At 36.0% G+C, this 22,500-nt stretch overlaps 1 protein-coding gene across 2 annotated transcripts in view; it reads right to left on the bottom strand.

Moving 5' to 3' along the window:
- The window catches only part of EDIL3 (EGF like repeats and discoidin domains 3), a 236,791-nt gene that overhangs the window by 135,764 nt on the left and 78,527 nt on the right, over positions 1-22,500 (bottom strand). The window contains exon 3 of one of the 2 annotated variants that reach the window (XM_056513351.1): positions 2,309-2,338. The exons of the other annotated variant lie outside the window; for it this stretch is intronic. Coding sequence (XP_056369326.1) covers positions 2,309-2,338 — 30 coding nt within the window. The remainder of the gene's footprint in view (positions 1-2,308; positions 2,339-22,500) is intronic. 2 annotated transcript variants of the gene reach the window in all.

Here is a 22,500-nt window from a genome sequence, read left to right as displayed (position 1 = left end):
TCAGAGTAAAATTTAAGTAACTTTCCTTCTACAAGTTTCCTCAAAAGATGGCATTGCCAAAGCTGCTAGATCCTATCCCAAAAAGCAGAGTATGGGGAACAGCAGTGTTTTATCCCTTTGATTAAACAGGAAAGGAAATTTTCATTTTGGTCGAGGTCACAGGCCAATTAAAAGTTTGTAATTTTCATAAAATGTGGAGATAATGTTTATAGTCTTCACAAAAAAAAATATTAGATGCAATTTACCCTATTTTGTGCTCTGTCATAAGTGAAGGCATTTGTTGGAAAAATACTATGTGTATGAATAATTATTGGATAAATCTGATGAACTGGAGGAAATGTGCTGCACTTTTTTTTGTGGAAAAGAGCAAAATCTGGTATTGGATAAGACTGCCTGTACCAGGCACAGGGCACTGAAAGGCTCTAGGTGAGTGTATGAAGTTTTGAATTCAGTTTCTATTTATTTTTCTACACCCTTGTGACTTCCAGACTGCACAACAGCATTCCTACCCTGAGGGAGGGGAGTCTGCTTTAAGCAAGACCTACAGTTTTAAAAATGCCAATACAATCTGAGAAACAAGTGGTATTAAAACAATCCTGGAGGAGTGCAGAACTAATCTGTTTCTTTTAAAACAGCAACGTCTTACAGCAAAATCAATAGAAACTATAAATTGTGGAGCATCTGAAGAGCTAGCACTGCTTCTAAAGTTTTAAGATAGAAATTAATGTTAGGTTGCACTTTATACATGGGTAATTCTCTTAGTGTAAATCATTTCTGTAGTGCAGCCCACGTGGCTGTGTCATGAATTCCACTCCCCTCCTCTTGATCATTTTCAGGTGATATATCTGGGTAACTTGGCCAGAGCACAGTTAGGGGCTCTCACAAAAACAGCAGTGGTGCTCAAAGAGGAGATGCTCTAAAAAATGTGTGTGTTTAAACCATTTCCCTAAAGGGAAAAAGGCTGGAGGAGGGGGTTTTGTTCTTTCCTGTGTAAAAAACCTATCATTTTCTAACTAATGTTTGTATTGAATGGCTGCAGCAGGTTTCTGATGAAACACTTTCCTTGAAAACTTCAAGGCTGACAGATCTCCCAAGAAATGGAGACTTGAAAGTTGATGTTTAGTAATTTCAATGCATACTCCATGGGGGTGAGTACTCCACAGCTTTTACCCAAACTCCTTTTTTTTCTCCCTTTTGCAGTGCTATTTCTCATCTCAGTCCTGCTTCCTGCTCACTTTGCTGCCACATTCACGTTTAAAGCTCCCTTCTGCTCCTTTCTGTATTCAGTTCCAGTCTCAACTACTCTCCCTCTCTCACATTCTACTCTTGGCTTTGTTCTCTGTCCTTTCATTTATTATTCTCTGCTGTATCCTAATTACTTATATTGCTCCCAAGTTGTAGGTTAGCGTTGTAAACAGTGTTCAATCCTTCCTTGCCATCTTCCTCTCTTCATTCACTTTCCTCACCTTTTCTCTTTTGCCCCTCTGGAGACCTTTCCTTCTTTTAACAAGCCACTATAAAGTGATTCCCCATTTATTTGATGTTTTAGCTCGCTGAGTTTGTACAACTCAGTGCCATTTCAAATATGTTAGGCTGCTCAGTGGCATTCTTCTCTGGTACACTGTCTCCTTTTCTCTTTAAATACTCCCCAGCTAATGGATTGCCAATTAATTAGAAATAGTTAATCTTCACAATAAAATAAACACGATGCCTTTGTGTCTCTCTGGGAGCTCCTAAACTAATTTTTATGATTGTGATGGTAACCATTCCCACTGCTTGGCAGCTTGTCAATGGAAATAAAAGTTCACTGAGCAGATACCCGCGCCATCATTTGGAGAATGCTCTCTTTGAGCAGGATGCTTCTGCATCTGCTGCCTTTCTTCTCCCTCCCTTCACTGCTTGTTCCCAGGTCTTTAAAGGATGTCAGTTCTGGGGCATCATACAAGTGACTGAGTTTTGCCAGCATAAAGACATAGAAAAAACTAAAAAAAAAAAAAAAAAAAAAAAATTACTGATTTTTTTTTTCAACTCTTGATTGACTCATTTTGTTATCTGAAGCTTGACATGCCAGCTTAAGCATGGAAGAAGGAACATGCCATTGATATTTTTAAATGCTGCAGGAGGATTATCCTTCCTACTGACTCCAAAGAAGAGGAAACAGACAGAAGAGGATAGATCCCAACTATGATATGTCTGTTTACCAAGTTATACACAAAATGAAACAGGCTAACAAGGTTTTAGTAAAGGTAGCTCTCAGAAATGCTTACCACAATGCAGATTAATTTAATTTAATTTAAATAATTCCTACCTGCTGAAGTTGGGTCCTCTTCAATGGAGGCTGTCCAAAAAGGTGTCCGGAGTGGGGAGGGAGGCAGGGACAGGGAATGGGAAGAGGAAGGAAGGGAAAGAGGGAGAGAGAAAAAGAGAAAAAATACAAATGAAGAAAGCCATGTAGTGCTAGCGGTCATATTATTTACATTTTCTTAATATAAAAGCAATTGGACATAACAAAAAACTTTATCCTCATAATCCTCCACCCCTTCTGTTCCATTCAGCTTTTTGCCAGGCTGGTGGGAATTGCTGATTCTGAAATTGAGCAGACAGGGAGCCAAAGTGTCAGTTTTAGGGTGGGCTCTGTGTGTGGGTCTGTCAGGGACACAGTTATCCATTCCAGATGTTTATTTTTCTGGGAAAAGCAATAAAAATCCTGTCTTCACCTCTCCCTTTTGTTGACAGATAAACATTAAATTGCCTTAAGTTACCATCGAAAAGCACTAATGGTTCTGGACTACCTATTAGCCTCACATTCAAAAGAAGGAAACAGACATATTCCCAGCAAAACTGAATTTTAAAAGTGCATCAGTGACCCAGTTCTTTCTCTTCTTTTAGTCAGTGTGGTTTATGTACTCATGCATCACAAAAACAGTTTCTTCACAGCCTTGAAAAACCTTTGGATGACAGCAAAGGCTGAATGTAAGTGTTTTTCACTTGGATACTGTAAAAGAACCTGGAAGTGAGAGAATTCTCCATAAAATTGATATAGAGGCCCTCTTGAGATATTAAACACTGTATCCATACTTTTTCCTTTTTCTCTTTTAACGAATTCCAGTTGAAGTGGAAGCTCCTCCTGTCTTTATTTCTTTCAGGACCAGTTCAAACAACTCTCCTTCCCCCATGGCAGGCATTGATCCACCCTGACTGAGCTTGGGTGAAAATTTCAAACATTTCCTCAAAGGCCACCACCACACTTGGTAAATTAACTTTTTTTTTCTTTTGCTATCACCCCATGTTTGATGCAGGGAAAAGCTAGGAGAGGAGCAGGAAGACCTTCCCTTTTGTTTTTTTTTTTTTTTTTGGCTGTCAACAGACACCAAGTGCAACTGAGAGAGGCCACAAGGCTTGGTTAATTCAGCACAATATTCTGTGTGCCACTGTATGTGACAACCAGCACTGAGCACATCAGTTATTCCTAATTGCAGAGTAGCATGGTGTCCTTTTGGGGACTGTCAGATCTAATGGAGAGGAAATAATGAATTACTCTCTCCAGCACCAGCCAACCACCTTGTCTCCAACCACAGCCACTAGGGGTAAACAGGTGATTTTTATTTCTAAAGTTTGGCTTTCACATAAACCCTGAATAAGGCTACATAGAAATGACATAAATTATGTTAGACATAATATAAAATGGCCTAAACATGGTACTTAGCAGAACCTTGGCTTCTGTAACTCTTTATTTAATGTTTGAGGGTGTGTTTTGAAACTAGATTTATCCATTACACAGTTTACATATGTAAAGATCACATCAAGCTTTTAACATGTTCTTTCATTGCTTGAACTAAATTTAAATAAAATGTGTTGGTAGAGGATCTCAAGGTAATTAAAGAAAAGAGGGAAAATACCATCCCATTGTTTTTAACTTGAACTACTCAGCTAAATCATTAATTTAACAACATGACAGCTGGTTATAAAAACACACAATAAAACCCCCAAAACCCAAACAAAAAACAACAACAAGCCCCCAAACCAGAATATTTCTAACATTTAAATCTTAGAAAAACAGAATCCAAAGTAAATAAGCAAACTAAAAATTAAGTCAATAAAGAAGGCTGCAATTTCTCAAGGTGCCAGTGGAAGAGGCAACTACACAGACAGAACAGAACATGAAAGCTGGAGGTCAAAATTTTACAAATGCTCCAAATCCATATTAGCTTCCAGCTCTACTGCTGCTTGAACGAAAAAAATAATTCAAAGTGCTGGAGACTCTGCTTTAAAACTGGTTAAACAGAATTGTCCAATTATACAAGGAATATTTATTCCAGTAACCATCTCCTTCAGACTGCTATTTGAAGAATATTCTGAGACTTAATTATGGGGATGAATAGCAGCATTAGCAATTCAAAGCTGGATTCTGTCATTACTCTGATGGTTGTTTCAGAGGGACCACTCTGCACTTAGGTACACATCTAAATAAAACAGGGTAGCTGAATCTCAGCTGAGTATATAGCTCAGATGCCAAGATGGCTATGCCAATAATGTTACTTTTCTGTTTATTTAATTAATTTTGGCTGTTTGATTGCTGGTTTAAGCTCATCCAGGAATAGACTATGTTCTTTTCTTGTCTCAGTAAGAGCTAGTGAGAGCTGCTTTTGCAAAAAGACCTAATTCTACTTATCAATACTGTATTTCCTAATGCTAGACAGAAATTAAAGGTAAGTATTAAAAATGGAGATGAAAATGCAGTTATGAACTTCACAATTCATACAGACTTCTGGAAAAAAAATTAAATTAACTTAATCTCTTGCTTTTTGTGACAGGATATTTTTACCTCCCTTTAGACTAAGCAACCAGGCTTTAAAAACCAGCCTTCAGTAAGATCTTGAGTACTTAAAAATATATATACTTTTGCTTTATCATACCAGCTCAAATGCAATATCAGCACTCTGCTTTCCACTTAAGGAAATGCATTAAATTACCACACCAAAAATTTCCTACACGACACCACCATAAATATATATATATATACTTTTTTTTTTTTAATCAGCAGTGATTTAAAACACTTAGTTATTTTAAAAATCTGTTTATATAGTGACTCATCCCCAGGGTAATTATCTGTAATTTACTCTTTGCTTGTTTCAGAGGAGTGGAGAAGACAAAGTTGCCTTGCTCAGCTGGGCTGGCAGAATTTGGTGACTCACTGCTGTGGGTGGAGGGTCCCCATCAGCCTGGCTCCCTCCTGACTCCCAGAGGAGACAGCAATTTAACAAAAAAAAGAAAGAAAAAAAGAAAAAAAACCAAGAAAAAAAACCCCAACCAAGTAGTTAAAACAAAACAACCAAAAAACCAAATGAACAAAAAAAAAAAAACAAAACCCAAAACCCCAAAAGAAAAACCACTAAAAACACCCCAAAACAAAACAAAACAAAAAAGGCCCCAAAAAGTCACAGACATCCCCTACTCATGGTCTGATAACAGCACTTCATGACCTTAATCTGTAAATTATTCTACAGCTTTAAAACATTTTCCACAACACATTTCTTCCCATTTTAATGCATCACTGACAAAATATAATAAGATATATGGCAGGAGAAATGTTGGATTTTATCTTCTTCAGAAAAAAATCTGATTCTCACTTGGGAAAACTTAATTTTGCTTTTCTTAGAAGTGAATAATGCTGCATGACATAAGTGGGATTAAAAAAAAAAAAAACCCAAGAAGACATGAGCAGGTTTGGAAAGCCTGTACCAGGATACATGTCATCCTACATTAGCTTAAGAGAGATAATGCAGAAAGACAATGCTTGGATAGTACCTGAATGTCTGTGCCTGACTCCTGATTATTTCTGTTACAGTGGCAGAAACTTTGACAGGTCGAGGGAAAAAAAAAAAAATCTGAATTTTGAAGCATAAATATCTCGATTTGGGCAGATCCAGTGTACCAGCCTGCTATGCTACATATGACACATTATACTTGCTTTGCATTATATTAAAGCTTGTGTTAACTTTATATTAACGTGAAACATTTTTTTAAACATTCAAATGAAATGTAGGACTCACATACAAAAGAATAAACTTAGATATACATGGCATTATCCCCATGGAAAATCTGTGCAAGAGGTCCAAAAAAATTATCCAAAGGAAGAGCAAGCTCCAAGAGGAAATAACATTCTTCTGAATGCAACATCAAAAATAAATTATATTCTGCTCAGCATCAAATCTCAGGGATCTCAGAGGACCTGCATGCAGGGAAGTCTGACTGACTTCCCAAAACCTCAGCTGTAGTCATTAAGAATGTGATTTTAATGCTACAGATGTTCCACTGAAAACATGTGCCCAGGAATCCTGTCTGTTCCCTCTCCCCACATCTGACAGAATTCAGCATCCACAGTCCCTTGGAGCAGCATTTGCTTCCTTCCTATTTCCCAAATCCAAGATGCATTTGCAGTCATTCATAAGAATAAAAAAAACCAACCAAACAAAAACCCAAAAATAATAAAAACAAAACCACCAAAAAACCAAAACAAAAAAAAACCCAAAAAACAAAAACCAAAACTCAAAAAAAAACCCCAAAACAACACCACAAAAAAAACCCCAAGCAAACAAGGAAAAACACCCACAAAACAAAACTCAAAAAAAACGCCAAAAAACCAAATCAAAAGAACCCCAAAAAACAAAAAACAAAACAAAATCCACCAAAAAAACCCAAGCAAACAAGGAAAAAACACCCACAAAACAGAACTCAAAAAAACCTAAAAACAACAAAGAAAACCCCCAAAACCACGAAAAAACGTAAAATAAAAACAAAACAACCTGAAAACAAAACGAAACTAAACAAAAAAGAACCCCAAACACTGCAACAAGCATCTCAAACAGATAAAAAACCACAACAGAACAAACAGAAATGAGGAAAAACAAAGCCAGAAGGAACACACCAGGCCCCTCAGCAGTGCATGGCAGAGAAAACTCTCCATGAATTGATGAAACTCTGCTTGGATGACAGATGTCTGATGGAAAACAAATATATTAATTAAGAAACCCTAAAAATGGCCCTTGGCACTCAGTAGAGAGGATGTATCACTTCTCACAGGTTTACATAAATTTAAGCACTTAAAACCTATGGAAAACTTACTATTTCTTCATTGTTTTATTTCAAGAAAAATAAATTATAATAAAAAAAGTGAGTGCCTGAGCAAAATGCCGCATATTATTAAAATCTAGAATAATAGTATCTTGAAATGACAGTCTTAGAAATGCCAATAAAAACACCTAATTCATTCCCACTTGTCTTCCTTTTTTTTCAATCACCATGGCCGTCAGTGCTGAATGTGAATAAGTTTAAATAAAATTTTAAAATATAATAAATAAATAAATAAATAAATAAATAAATAAATAAATAAATATTTAGGCGAAATACTATTTTGCAGAAGACAAGAATAGATAATGATTTTTTTTTTTTCCCCAAGTGCCTTCACATTTACACCTCTCTAGAACAAGGTAGGAGTACCCTGGTATTTGGCAGGATGATCTTTCTCACGGAAAACAGTGTAAAGAAATTTAACTTCAAAGCAATTCTTGAGTTCTTAGTCAGCCCCAGCTCTTGCCAATGATTTCAGTGCTGCCAAAGGCACAACACTACAGAAAGCTGTAATTCTGAAACCAGGAGTAGTCTTGAAATGTCACACAGTTCTACACAAACACACGATGCCATATGCAGTTTTGAGAATATGTGAATGCTCCAAAAGAGCAGAAAATGCAATGAGAAGGTTCCCCTGGCACTTTGGTGCCCAAAAAATAAGTGTACTCAAAAAGGCAAAAGTGGATAAGGCTGCAAGTCAGTGTGTAAAAGCCTTTGCTTATTCAAGTGTCAAAGAGCAAGCAAATTAATAATCTTAGAATAAAATGCTAAAAAAAGGCTGTTAAATACAGTTTTAGAAGCAGGTACCTGCTAGCATCTGTTATTGTGGATGCAAAAAACCTACCTGGGAAATCCCCATAGCCACAGACAGAAAGCATTGCCTTTCAAGCCAAACAATTTCATCCTTTCATATTTCAGTCACTTGCCTGAAGCTGTTTCACTTGGTTGTTTTGTGTGTTTTAAGGGAAATTTTACTACCTGTTCTCATGTGAATGTGGAATTTTACATCACACACCACGCTGCAAAGTAATAATGGTGATAATACTTTTTATTTTATGGCTATTCCCCCCACCTGGGGGAGAAAAAAGAAACAATAAAAGCCCATTTAGGTGTTCACAGAGTGTTTTCTGGCTCTGGACTGGTACAGGAAGCTGGATTAGGTCTCTGTGTGTGGCACCACTTGAAAATATTCAATATGCAACATCCAACAGCAGAAAAAAGGATTCAAAAGGCAATAAAAAAATTCCCCAAACAGGTGAGAAAATAGCAGTTAAGACAAAAAAAAACACCAACTCTATTCAGTCCTGTAATATCAGACACTAACCTTAATGCATGAGCTTTCTGAGACAGTATTTGCCATTTTTAACCCCAAAATAACCTCAACCAGCTGACCTGGTGCCAGGTAATTGCACCCAGACTTTGCACTTTACCTTGTGGAAACACATACTGGGAAGTTAAATAAATACACAGGAAACCCCAGAGACTTTAAACCCCTGAAATTTCAGGATAAACATGAATACTGCAATTTTCAGTGCTTTCCCCAAATACTTTGTGAGTTTTGGCAAATTACCTAATGTGCCAGTTGCAAAGATTGTGCTGCCATCCTTTCTGGGAAATGAAGCTATATAAACCAGCAGCAACTTTATCATGAAACCATTAAGGCTGGGCAACACCTCTTAAAACACTGAGCCACCAATAATAAAAGTCTTTAGTTTGAAATTAGACGAACAAGATTCAATAACCCCAGTTTCACAGAAAATACCTCAAAATGAATAAAACTGCATAGGACCAGGGGCATACAGTTCTTGGTGCAATTAACTGGCTTCAATTAACTGGCTAATTATAGGCCCAACAAAAGAATTAATTGCTTTTTTTATATATATATTTATTCACATATAAGTCCCCTGTCCATCATGGCTGGGGACTGGCATGCTGCTTTAATAATAACTTCCACACTACACAACCTACAACACAGAAAACCTGACCTGTACACTGCATAAGGTGCCAAGAGGAGAATTCAGAGGAGCAGATGGCAGATAAAATGAGAGGTGTGGTGTTGGAGGGGGCCCATGCAGGGAGACATGTTGCTTTGGTCTAATGTGTGGATTTTTAATAGTTTTCCAGTAAATTCAGGAACAAAGAAAATGCTAAAGCCACACAGCATGAGCACAGGTGTGGGAGAAGAATCAAGTCCTGTTGCAAAAAAGGCAAAGAAGATATTTTTAAATTAATGAAACACTCTTTGTGTTTTTCAGGTAGAGTTTGGAACCTTAAGGAATAATAGACACAACTATTCTAACTTTACTGACTGGGCAGAAAAAGAAGATCCTATGAACTTTTCAGCCAATACTGGGTTTATATACAACCTCAGTCCAACCAGAATAAACACCTATCTGAATCCATTATTGTTTAGCATTGGAAAATGTATGTTGAAAATTATGTGTGATGTAGACTGTGGCAAAATGGTGTGAGTAGTACCCAGTTTCAATAAAACACTGCCCTAATGTAGATCTCAAAAATTTATTACCACAGATCTGGGGTTAAAAACAGTGATAATAAGCCATATGTCCATTTGTCAAAGGGCATGTGCAGAGGTCATACTGAAGCCAGAATTCTTCAAAAATAATACATTGTTCTGCCCTAAAACAACTGGCAAGGAAGTTTACTTTAAACCTTGGCCAATTTCAACAAATTTCTGTGTCTTGGGCTGGTTTTACTGAGCACACAAACTTCTTTGCTGACACCTGTGCTTCAACAAACAGGAATGCCAAACGAGAAACATGCTCAAGTGTAAAAGGAGGTGATTTTTTCTCTCTTGTATGGTTTTGCAAGGTGCAAACTAGACAAAAGGATTGTCATAGGAAATGGAAAAAATACACCTGGTGTGAGGTTCCTTTATTCTTCTGCATTTTTCCTCTTAATTTGTCATCTATATAATTCTTAATTTTTCAGAAAATAGCTACAAATTGAGGCCTGTTCTCATGAACAAGGGAAGATCATTTACACTGATTTTTCTCTTCTCTTGATGAATAAAGCCGTTGACTGGAAGCCAACACTTTATCAGCCTCTCTGAATTCACCCCTGAAAGAAACATTTTCACAGCAGCTATCAGTGAGCACTCTGGTGCTCCTCCATGCCCTTCACTTTTCATTAGTGTCGGAGTCAGGCCTATTGATTTTGAGTTTTTCTCTCTTTTTTTTTTTTTTTTTTTTTTTTTTTTTTTTTTTTTTTTTAAGATGTTTTTATTTCATCCCGAGCGTATGGATTTTTCTGTGTCTCACCTACTTTCCTCTGCGTTTCTCAGAGCAGATTTATTCATTTTCAGTGCAGGGTTTGGGGTTTCCAAGGGGTGCTTAGCACCCTTCCTTGTGGCTGCAATTCAAAAACGTTCCCCAACCATCACCTCCCACTCTGGGGAAAAAAGGATCTGCCTGGCTCTGGAGTGCTGTGCTAAAATTCTGCCCTTCATTTTGGATTTCCCTCTCTTCTGTTCTGCAAACAGATGGCAAAACCTCTCCTTGAACTGCCTCCTTCCAGCCCATGTTGGATGGAGTCTAGAACCTTCCACACATTCCCATCACAAAAACAGGATTACTGCTATAATTACTGTTACAACCTGCTCTCCTTGGCACTGGAGATGCTGGAAATGCTTTTAACTTGGGTTGTTCCAGGTCAGAACAATGAAAATCAATACTTTTGTCCTTGCCCCTGGGTTCTGCAGCGCCGTGTGTTGGTGAAAAAAAAGGCGCGAAGAAATGGGGCGTGCACAGAGCTGGGCTGGAGGGACAGGACACAGGCAATGGGTTCAAATTAAGATCTGAAATTGATTGGGTTTTAAGGTCCCCTCGAAAGCAAACCATTCTGGGATTCTAGGGTTATTGAAATACGCTAAATTTGAAGGACTAATTAATTCCCTTTCTGCTCCCGTAGTCTTTGTCTCAAGCACTCAGGGTGAATACATTGAGTGTGTGATCCTGGAGATCTGGGAAAATGACCAGCAGACACATGGTCAGGAAAGCCTGGGCTGGAACTTGGCTGATTTTCATTACATTTAAGCACACTAACAAAAAAAAAAAAAAAAAAAAAAAAAAAAAAAAAAAAAAAAAAAAAAAAAAAAAAAAAAATTACTAGCTCTTCTTCGTCATCAGCTGCTTAGTTTAGGACAAAACCTGAAAAACAATCTTTCGTTGTTTGTTTTCCTGTTTTTTTAGTTTGTTTTGTTTTGTTTTGTCCAACACCTATATATTAAAAGAAGTAGCAGTACATTAAGCAGAAGTGGAAAACTTTTTATTTGGGTCAACCAAAAAAATTTTCATGGTTGTAGTAAAACAACTCAACTTCAATCCTTTGAAGAGAAAAAGAAAGAAAAAACATTTTAGCCATTTTAGAGCACTCAGAATATTCTTTTTAAAAATTCAAAGTTAGGCATCAATAAACATTGTTTCAAAAAATTAAAATTAAAGTAATAAATTTTCATATTTTCCTTTTTTTAGGTTACACTTCTTTCTGTTAGTTTTTAGGTCAGAGATATCTGTTTGTTTTTAAAGTTAAAAATTCCTTCTGAATTTAACACGTTCTCATGAATAATTTGCATGGCCCTCATGGCACTTTCCAGTTAATATTCATGCAAGGAAAAGTTCAGGTTCAGAGTTGGGTGATCCAAATGCTAACAGATGCAGTTTTACTGTATTGTCAATTGCTCAACTTTATACAGCATTATTAATGTTAACATGAAATACTGACTTAACTAAGCCAGTGGAGTTGCTGAAATCTAACAAGGACTTAAATTAAAGACAAAGACAAAATGCAAAAGACAAAATTAATCCTGAACAGATTTTTTCCCCCAACAAAACCTTTTTTCAACAAGAATTTTATGACAATTTCACCAAACAGAAAGTATTCTTCTCAATGAAATCTACTGGAATATTAAAATTTACCTTAAACCACCTATTTTAAAATCTATGTTAATTACTGGATACAGCACTCTGCAAGCTCTTTCTACATCAAAGGTTGTTGTGACTAAGTAGAAGAAACATTGAAGAAATCAGACATAAAAAAACAGCAGTCATGAAATATTCATCCTTTGAGCAAATCGCTCCACTTCATAAATATTCCATGTTTTAACCTAGTGAATTTTATCCATGACTCTGCATTAAAAGGACACCATGACATGCTACAGATTTTAAAAAACACCCACAAAAGCAGATATACAAACATACATGCCCTACTCTATGTAAGGTGACAAAGAAAAGTGTCTGCTAAAACTAAACAGACAATATTTGGCTGGATTTTCTTCCCTTGTCTATCTTCTTCCTGATTCTCTGTAACACACAAAGCTCTTTAGGTGAGATCCATTTTATAAGTGTAAAAGTGACTGACTGAATTTATTGTCTCCTGCTGACCTGGAATAAATCAGTGAAATACACATTTATATTACCTTCCACTAGCTGTGCTTTTTTTATTGTACTACCTTGCAGCTTGAGAATCATTGTCATGGCCCCTCACACTACTTTATAATGTAGATATCCACTGAAACCACCAGAGTTTAGTCTAGCCACGACCAAATTCCAGCTTACTGGAGGATATCCTTACTCCAGGATAATTAATTCTTCTGCAATTAGGTCAATCTTTCCCAGTAGAAAGTGATCATGTAAATTTTGCTGCCATTTTGCCATCACTGATGCAAACCTCAGCAGCTGAAAGTCTTAGTGATGTTCTTTCTAGCTGTTTCCCAAAATATTTTCAATCTTCACATTCAGACCCACAAATCTGGGGGAGGTCAGCAGTTGCTGCCATCTCTGCATGCAGGTCTTGAGAAAAGGGTTTTTTTCCTCCCCTTTCTGGTTTTCTGTTTGTTTCTTTTTTTGTTTTGGTTTGGGTTTTTTGTTTTGTTTTTTGCATTAGTTTTGTTTTTTGAATTGGTGTTTTTTTGTTGTGGTTTTTTTTTTTTTTTTTATTTGTTGTCGGTTGGGGTTTTGGTTGCTTGCTTTTTTTGGTTTTTTGGGGTTTGGTTGGTTGGTTGGGGTTTTTAGTTTGTTTTGTTTTGTGGGATTTTTGGGGTCATTTTTGGGGTTTTTTGTGTGGTTTTTTGTTTGTTTTTTGGGGGGTTGTTTTGCTTTGTTGTTTTTGTTGAGTGGTTTTGTTTGTTTTGTTGTTTTGTTTTGTTTTGGTTTTGTTTGTTTTGGTTTGGTTTGGGTTTGGTTTGTTTTGGTTTGGTTTGGTTTGGTTTGGTTTGGTTTGGTTTTTTTTGGGTTTGGTTTGGTTTGGTTTGGTTTGGTTTGGTTTGGGTTGGGTTGGGTTGGGTTGGGTTGGATTTTTTTGTTTGGTTTGGTTCGGTTCTTGCTTCTTTTTTTCTTTTTTTCTGCTTTTCTTTTTTTCTTTTTTTTTGTTTTTCTCTTTTTTAATACTTTCAGAAGCTTCTCTTCTCCCTAGGAGATAGTCCAGCTCAATTTGATGAACTTTTCTTTTCTTCTTCAGTCTTACACAAGAGTTACCAAGCAATTTAACAGTGACAGCAAATGGAGTAACTTGGTAAAAACTAAGAAATAGCAGATGCTCTTTGTTTCCAAAGTGCATTAATGAGGAAAGATGTTAATGGTATATCCATGTTACCCAGAAAAATACCTTGAAGTCTTTAAAGGATAATTCTGATAAATTTTCTTGCTCTCCACTGCATAGTGGCGTGGGGGATTCTGTTTTTTTCTTAAAACAGTCTAAATTACTGTTCAAAAAAATTCCTTCTAATCAAAACCTTGAAAATCAGTTGGAATTTCTTACTTCTGCAGTAAAATTATACTTCCAAGTTGCCATGACCTTATACTTTGTTTTCATAGGTTGTTTTTCTCTTTTTCTTTCCAGTTAGAACATTGTGGCCACAGTGCCACTTGTACCTAGTGTTATGATAACTCAAGAATTCACCTGGACCCACATATTCCATGTTAGAGAAACCTTAAAAATGTGGTGAAAATGCTCAACAGTACTGAAAAATTACAATTTCCCATCCAGTTTTATATTGAAGAACAGTCATTGGTAATATTTGTGTTTGAATAATATCTGCAATATCCAGTTCTGCTAAATGTCTGCAGGCCAGATTAACACCTTTTCCTGCTAAATGGCTTTTCCATCAGCAATTTATAGTATAAATATATTATTTTATATTGTAAATATTTCCTGCTTACTCACTGATCAAATAATTACAGAATCACAATATCATTTAGGGTGAAGACTTCCAAGATCATAGAGACCAATCTGTGACCTAACCCCACCTTGTCACTTCCCTGGTCCTTCTGGCCACGTTATTCTTGATATTAACCCTGCTGGTATTTTATATACTATCCATTTTTCATCATCTCAATAATAAGAATAAATATTGCAATGAAATTCCTGAATATTGAGATATAAAGCATGTTAAAAGCAAAGTACGCACATAAAATTTGTTTGGTACCTCCTATAATGGTTTTAAACACATTTAGGTTAAGTTTTCTGGTTCTTATGTCTACATTTCAGCAAAAGCTTGAAAACATCAAAGAAAGAGAAAATTAACATAAATTTTACCAGAACAAGAAACAGTAGAAATAATCAGAAGTAAGGGTTAGAGTGTTCTGCTACTTGGTTGATGAAAACATAAACAGAAAAGCACCTGAGCACTGTTTATATCTAGAAAATAAATCCAATGCTGAAAATTTTTCTGTTTGTTCATTTGTTGAATCGTTGACATCCACCTCAAAACAAGAAGTGGTATTTCTAGGTGAAGGTGTAAGTGCAGATTGTACCACAGTGGCACTCAGGTAAAGGAACAGGGGGAAAAAAATCCCAGAAAAATGCATAATCTGCATAATTAATGCCATTTTCCAACAGAGACTCCAGCTAGATCAGATGGGTTTCTCCCACTCTATCAAAATCCCTTCTCCCTGGATTTATCCTATTTTTAAGTTTTCTGGGGAAAGCAAAGCCTGGGGCAGCAATACTTGGGTGTGGTGGCACTCTGTGATTTACAGATTTACATCATCCTGATGTCCTGATGATGCCCTGTTCTGCTCCCAGTGCTGATCCTCACAGTCAGTCACAAATCTGTTGTATTGAAGTTACAAGCTGGTGAGTAATGGGCCCTGAACACCTGCTAAAAATGTTAAAGTGAACGTGGGCTATTTTCTACATTTTTAAATTTGTTCTAGTCTTTGTGAATGCATGGCACCTGTGTCCTCAGCTCTTCTGCCAAAGAGTTTGTAACTCTTCTCCAGTCTGAGAGGAGACCTTCTCTGCTCCCAAACAGAGGAAATGTGTGGTCCTGCAGCTGGTTTAGTCCTACAGATCCCATTAAACACCAAAAAAACTCAATTTCCCTGAAGTTTCTCTTGAACTGTGCACTCACTTCCCTCTCCCTCTCTTGTGATGCTGTTCAGCTGCTCTGCTAGGCTGTTTTGATTTCTTTTAATCAGGCTCCCTTCATCACTTTGTTGTCACCAGGCAGGCCATCACTGCTATGTTTCACTGTACTGCACTCTGTTTTTTTTATTAACCACATCCTCTTTGCTGCTCCAGTTCTCACCAGACAGGGTGCTGCCACTGTGATTTGGGTACCACACACTGGCTAACAACATGGAAAAAAAAAAAATCCTGTGTTTGTCATGCTAAATTGTCTCCTTCCTATCCAAATATGGTGGTGAAGGCTGCAAAAATGCAAATAAACTAGATTTATAGTGTCACCCACAAGTCCTGTCTCCTCTCCTACTCAACCTGTAGAGTTCTCAGGCTCCAAGCAGAACTGTCACACCAAGCCAAGTGCCTTCAGCACAGAAAATGTAGATTTAGGGCTGCCAAGTCAGAGCAGAGCAGCACAGCTACCATAGAGCATTTTTGAATGAACATAGTTCAGGAGAAATGGAGATGCAACACTCCCTGTTACAGAATATGAAATTAACATCAGTGGCAAATGAAATTATATATTATTATATATACATATATATTCTATATTCTATATTCTATATTCTATATTCTATATTCTATATTCTATATTCTATATTCTATATTCTATATTCTATATTCTATAGTCTATAGTCTATATTTATATTATTTTTTAAGCCATTTAATTCAATGCTGATTAACCAGATTATTGTAGTTTTAATATTTTTTTCCTAAACATAGGTCAGGTATTTCTCCTAAAACACTGCCACCAGTTTGAATTCAGCCAGGCAACACAAACCCTGTGTCATTTAATTATTTCTGTATTTAAGATGCATGAAAGAAATGCTTGGCACATCCCAGTTCTAATCAGTATCAAGATTCAGAGCCTGCTATTTAATATTTACATTCCTTATTTTAGTAAACTTTTTATTTCATGGTCTTTGGGCATTCACTTATTCATGTGCCATGCTCAAAACACAATCTATTTTATTGAGATTACTGATTCTTTTAAACTGCTCAGGTCCCTTCTTCCACCCTGAAGGAGGAAGTGATGAAGGCACTGATGTTTCAGAAGCATTCACCACATTGCATTCAGATTGATATATTTATTTCCTTTTTTTTAAGCTACATTGGTCAGGATCTGTTGGTTTAATACAAGTAAAACTGATTCCAAAGTCACCACCAGTGAGGACAAAGTTAATCCACTGCTCACTTTTGTTGCTGACTTAGGCTAATGTATTGTTCAGCTACAAGCTAATGACTTCTGCAGATGTTTCTTATTTAATGCCAGGAAAAGCAGAAGCTGAAATTAAATATTTTCTTTTTATGACTGTCATCGTTCCCCTTATAAATTACAGCCCATTCAGTCATATTTTTGAATAAATCAAATGACACTGACAAGGCAGTTTTCCTATCCGCAAAAATTAATTTTTAAGGACCAAATCCTGGCCTCATTAGGCTGTTCATAATGAATAATATAACTGATGATTAAAAAGTTGACCTGCCTAAGAAGGAGAGGAAAGCAATAGGAATTTTTAATCAAGACATGCTTCTCTCTCTCAATTGCAGCAAGATTACATTTGTACTTGAATATGTTGGCATACATCTGTCTCATGTTATTTCACACCCCTACAGCCCTCAGTTAACACATGGAGAAAACCAAGAGAACTTTAAAAAATTATTTTTGTGTGATTTAATGTCAATTCAAATTGAGTTTGACTGAACTGGATACTTAATACGAACGGGATGCTTTATATTTCTGGATAATGGTAATATAATACACTGAGATTTAGCTCTTACAAAAATATTTTTCTCACAGGTTTTAAGTCTTGATCCTCAGCCATGGTTCTGTTGCAAACCTTGATTTCATCACTGCCTGTGCAAATAAAGATCCTGTGCTAACACAGGGCTGCAAAAACTCCTCAGAACCTTTTCTCACGTGTATCTAAGGAGTTAAGAATCTTTGCTAATGATGAAAACTCCTCTTTGCCACAGTAGGAATATTTATAGTTTGTACTGTCCTAGCAGGAGAAATCTGGTTAATGTAGGGGAAAAGCACACCTGCCATTAGAACATGGTTTTTGAGTGCAGAAATAAACTCAAAAACATGGTCTGGAAAACCTGAAAATGGTGTAGCAGTGTTTTATGATGTCTTTTAATCAACATTAGTACTTAGACAAGTATATTCTGCTGAGTCCCATAATACTCACTGCAAGTGCTCACTGAAAATATAATTTCCATCTTTATTAAATGCAAGTTGTTGGAACTGAGCTTTTCACCCTTTCTAAATCTAGTCACTGCAACTGCTAACAAATTAGGAAACAAGATTTTTTTTAATGATAATATGGAAAACTAATAATATGTTGGTATCATGTTGGAGAAGAAATGGACATAAAATATCTCAGTGCTTCAACACATTTCTAATAGTATATTACTTTTACTTCAGGTTCATCTTTTCTTGTCATCTCCCCATTGGTGGCTTTTGCAACAATTCTTTTGACAGTCTGGGGACTAAAAATCTTTTTTTCCTTCTTGCTTTTTTTGTTGTTTTGATGTTTGTTCTTTTGTTGTTGGTTCAGTTTCATAGCAGACATTAAATGTCCTTTATAAAGGACATTAAAGGACATTAGATCATAGCAAATTCATTTAACCTTAAATATTAAGGAAATGAGACAAAGGCATCATCAACAAATGAGAATTTCTTCTGCCCTGGTTCTGTCTGATGAAACAAATCAGACTCCATGAAAACTCTTAAGTATGTTTAAAATAAAAAGTTTTATTTTTAAAAAGAAAATTCTAAGGCAGTTGCCAAAGCAGAAGCTGTTCTTTCCTCTCTAGTTTTCCTTATACCTGCATTTAGGCCAGTGAGCAGAGTGAACAGAAACCAAATAATTATTGCAGTTCAAAGCCATGAGGAGCTGCAAAAAAGTACTGGCTGGGATTTAGAGAAAAGACTCAGGAATTTACAGATATCTTGGATTTCCCCTCAGAAACTGAATCCACAGGAACATCACTCCCAACCCTTTCTTCCAGAATGTGGGATCCTACACAGGATAAATATCCACAAGCTCTGGAACTTCTTTACATGACCTTTTCTGCCGCATAAAAAGAGAAAAAAATTGTGCTACCCAGAAGTCACATTTTTCTGCAAAAACCTGTGTTTGTGTGGCTACAAAGGGAAAGGGTCAAGAAGAGTTGTCTGTGAATGGAATTGGGAAGCACCTCCATGAGGTCTGTGCAGAAGATGTTTCTGTGGAAAAACTAAACATCCCAGGATATCTCAGGTACTTCTGTCAGTCTGTCAGGAGGTCAGTGTAGGACACCCCATGGGAGAATTTGGGTTGTTCAGCCTGGAGGAGAGGATTTGGGCTGAGCTCAGGGTGGCCTTGCAGGGCCTGGAGGAGCTGAGCAAACATGGACAGAGACAATTGCCCAGGGCTGCAGGGACAGCACACAGGGAATGGCTCCCAGTGCCAGAGGGCAGGGCTGGGGGGGATTTGGGGCAGGAATTGTTCCTGGAAGGGTGGGCAGGGCTGGGATGGAATTCCCAGAGCAGCTGTGGCTGCCCCTGGATCCCTGCAGTGCCCAGGGCCAGGCTGGATATTGGGGACAGAGGAACGTGTCCCTGCCCATGGATGGGGTGGAATGGGTGGGATTTGGGGTCACTCCAAACCCAAACCATCCTGGGATTCCATGATCAGAGCACTATGGATATGGACAGGCAAACAAAGCAAATTGTATATGCATGTCTCATATGCATCCATTTGAAAAAAAGAAACCATTAAAACCTTGCAAGCATTCATGCACATTGGAATTAGGTGTCTGTCAAAAGCACAGATCAGGAGAGTGGAAATACACATATTTGCACCAATTATGCAAGAAGTGGCACATAAACCAAACAGAATCATAAATAGCACAGGAAGCTGAAGTGTGATTTCACCAAATTGTGAAGCTCTTGAATCCTACCTCACTCTTTTCCTAATTTCAGAGACAGAAAATCAAGGTCATGTCCCAGCCAACCTTTTGAATTTTCCAGACTTCATAATTCCCTGATTTAGAGTGGATCCATCCCAGTGCATGTTTCAAAGTGAGGATGGTATTGATAACTCGAGAGTTTGCACCTCAAATCAGTATTCTAATATTACAGACATAGCCATGGGAGAGCAGCTGAAACATTAATATCAATCTCATTGATTAATTTCTTCTACCATAGGAAATAATATATTGACTCTCCTAACTCATGGTGCAATGTCAGTTCCCAAGCAGGTGTTCAGCTCAAGTAATGCACATGAAATTCTAGCTCTGCAACCATAATTCAGCATGAAACCTCATGCCTTAATAATTCTGGTCATTAATATATCATTAATATAAATTAATTATTATTAATCATTATTTTATAGCATCACCAAGTTGGAAAAAAGCTGTACACCTGTGATACAACCTTAAAAATAAAAACCCCTCAAAACCAGTATCTCTAAGTTGAATTATTCATATGCTTCATACAGTCAGCATTTCACTCAAGTCCTCATTATCCTCAATATCCATGAATGCACAAAAAGATGAGCACGTGGCATGTAGTGTCTTTTCACCCCAAAAGAAACATCCAAGACAGTTTGACTGGGTAAAGGAAGGAAGAAAAGGGGATATTCCAGCCTCATTATTAACACCTGACAACAACTGGTACAGCACAGGCTAAACAGCAATAAGTCCAGACAAAAACTAAAACCATCAAATGGGTAAAAAAGGTGAGACATCCCTCTGGTATTTTTCTTCCTGTTATTTTGACTGATAATTAGCATAGTTAATTATTTTTCACTATATTTTATTATATTTTCTCTAAATAATTTCCCTGTGTTCTTGATTCCTTGCAATAAAACAAGCATTAATTCTGTAGCCTAATAGCAAAAAAAAAAAAAAAATTCAGCCATAGACTTCTTATGGAGTTCCTGTCACTATACTTATATTTGGGGGAAAAAGTAAAGAAAAAAGAAACAACAGCAAACTAATCAAGAACTAAAGCATTTAGTTATTCCCCTTAGGAAAAATGTGATTTTTGGAATAAATTAATCACTTGCTGAAAAAAGTTAAAATGCCTCATCTGATCTATACCAGATCTAATTCTTCTACATTCTTCTGAAACCTCTACCAATGTAGACTCTACCAGTGCTCAATGTCCTCAACATACTAAAAAATAAGGTTTATTTGCTCAAAACAATACTAATTTTATATATTCCAGTTTAAAATTTTCAACAAGTTCATTTATTATTCTGGAACTGAAAAAAAAAAATAGTAAGAGAGTAGATATATCATTCCACAGTATTTTAAATGTTTAAGGGAATTTTGCATCTGGATGATGAACACCAAAGATATTTAAGCAGAGATATTAAATTTAAAAAAAAGGAATAAGCATAGAAAGGAATCAGATCACAGAGAGTTATGCAGTGAAAAGAAATTTCTGAGCTACTAAATAGAAATTTTCCTAGTTAGAAATATTAAATTTATTAGGAGAAACATTTGGGTACTCTTATTCTTCTGCATCTGAACAGAAGTATTTTTATTACTGGAGAAAAGCAAAAGGGTTCTTGAACTATTGCATCTATTTTTTAGTAGGAAAAAAGTATTCCCTTAATTCATTACTTAAAAACAAGTAAACATACTTGGAGAGAAAAAAGTAAGAAAAAATGATGCCAAAACATGATATATTTTTGTTCTGCTTAATGAGCCCTTTACATAAATAGTTTTGGAAAAAAAAAAAATCTGGTAAAAAAACTTAAGGGGGAAAGGAATAAAAAAACCAACCAACAATGATGCCCATATGTCCCTGGATCCAACATTCAGCTTTTAATTTGTGTTTCTTTTACTCTGGAACCAAATTGCATTTAGAACTTGCATTAAGTTAAACACCACCAGGTTTTCCATCTGATCGTTTTTTCCTAAGAAGTAAAAAATCTTCTAATCCGAATCTCCCAGGATGCCAGAATTAACATCTCATTAAAGACCAATTTGCTTTTTCAGCTAAAGAATCAGCTTCCTTCTGGCATTTTTATTTTTTAGCAAGTTGCTTCCATACTGTTGAGTCACATCCTTGTGCATAAAAATCCAGGAGAAAACTACATTATATAAAATGGGAAAACAAACAGAGGCAGTGCTTCAAGAACATTTCTTAAATCAAAATTTTATGAGAAATTATGTTGTCTGGTCTCTTAAAAACCACCAAAATTATTTACTTTGCATTTGCCAAGAAGCCAAAGGAACAGGAAAATAAGGCTACTACCCCATTGCTAGCAAAGCCAAATAGTAATTAATCCTGAGCACGAGGATGCTTAGTGGTCCCTAATCTGTAAGAATTAGTAATTCCTAATGAGTGGTGTGTTTTAAAAGTATAAAAAGTCCTGCAATGATTAAATTCTTTGGAAATGGACAGGAACATGAGGACCTCTAGTATTTGTCAGTGATAAAGGCACACATTAAAAAATTATTTAGTAATAAGAACTGTTGATAAGTAACAATTGATTAGGAACAATAAAATTTATATAGTTCCCATGTTTTAATAATATTGATGATGATGATGATGATGATGAAGATGAAGCTAATAGTAATAAATAAAAATAAAAATAAAAATAAAAATAAAAATAAAAATAAAAATAAAAATAAAAATAAAAATAAAAAATAAAATAAAATAATCATAAAGTAATAATAAAGTAATAATAAAAATAAAATAAAATAAAATAAAATAAAATAAAATAAAATAAAATAAAATAAAATAAAAAAAAAATAATAATAATAATAATAATAATAATAATAATAATAATAATAATAATAATAATAATAATAATAACAATAACAATATTAATGACATTTCAAAAGTGGTGGGATTTAGACCCCTGGTGATTTTAAGCACCAGGACAGGGACACTGAAGAACAAAGTCAATATGACATGGAGCATCCCAACAAACAGCCCAGCAG

The sequence above is a fragment of the Oenanthe melanoleuca genome, chromosome Z (genome assembly GCF_029582105.1).
Source record: "Oenanthe melanoleuca isolate GR-GAL-2019-014 chromosome Z, OMel1.0, whole genome shotgun sequence".
NCBI lineage: Eukaryota > Metazoa > Chordata > Aves > Passeriformes > Muscicapidae > Oenanthe > Oenanthe melanoleuca.
This window is presented reverse-complemented; position numbering and strand designations above follow the sequence as displayed.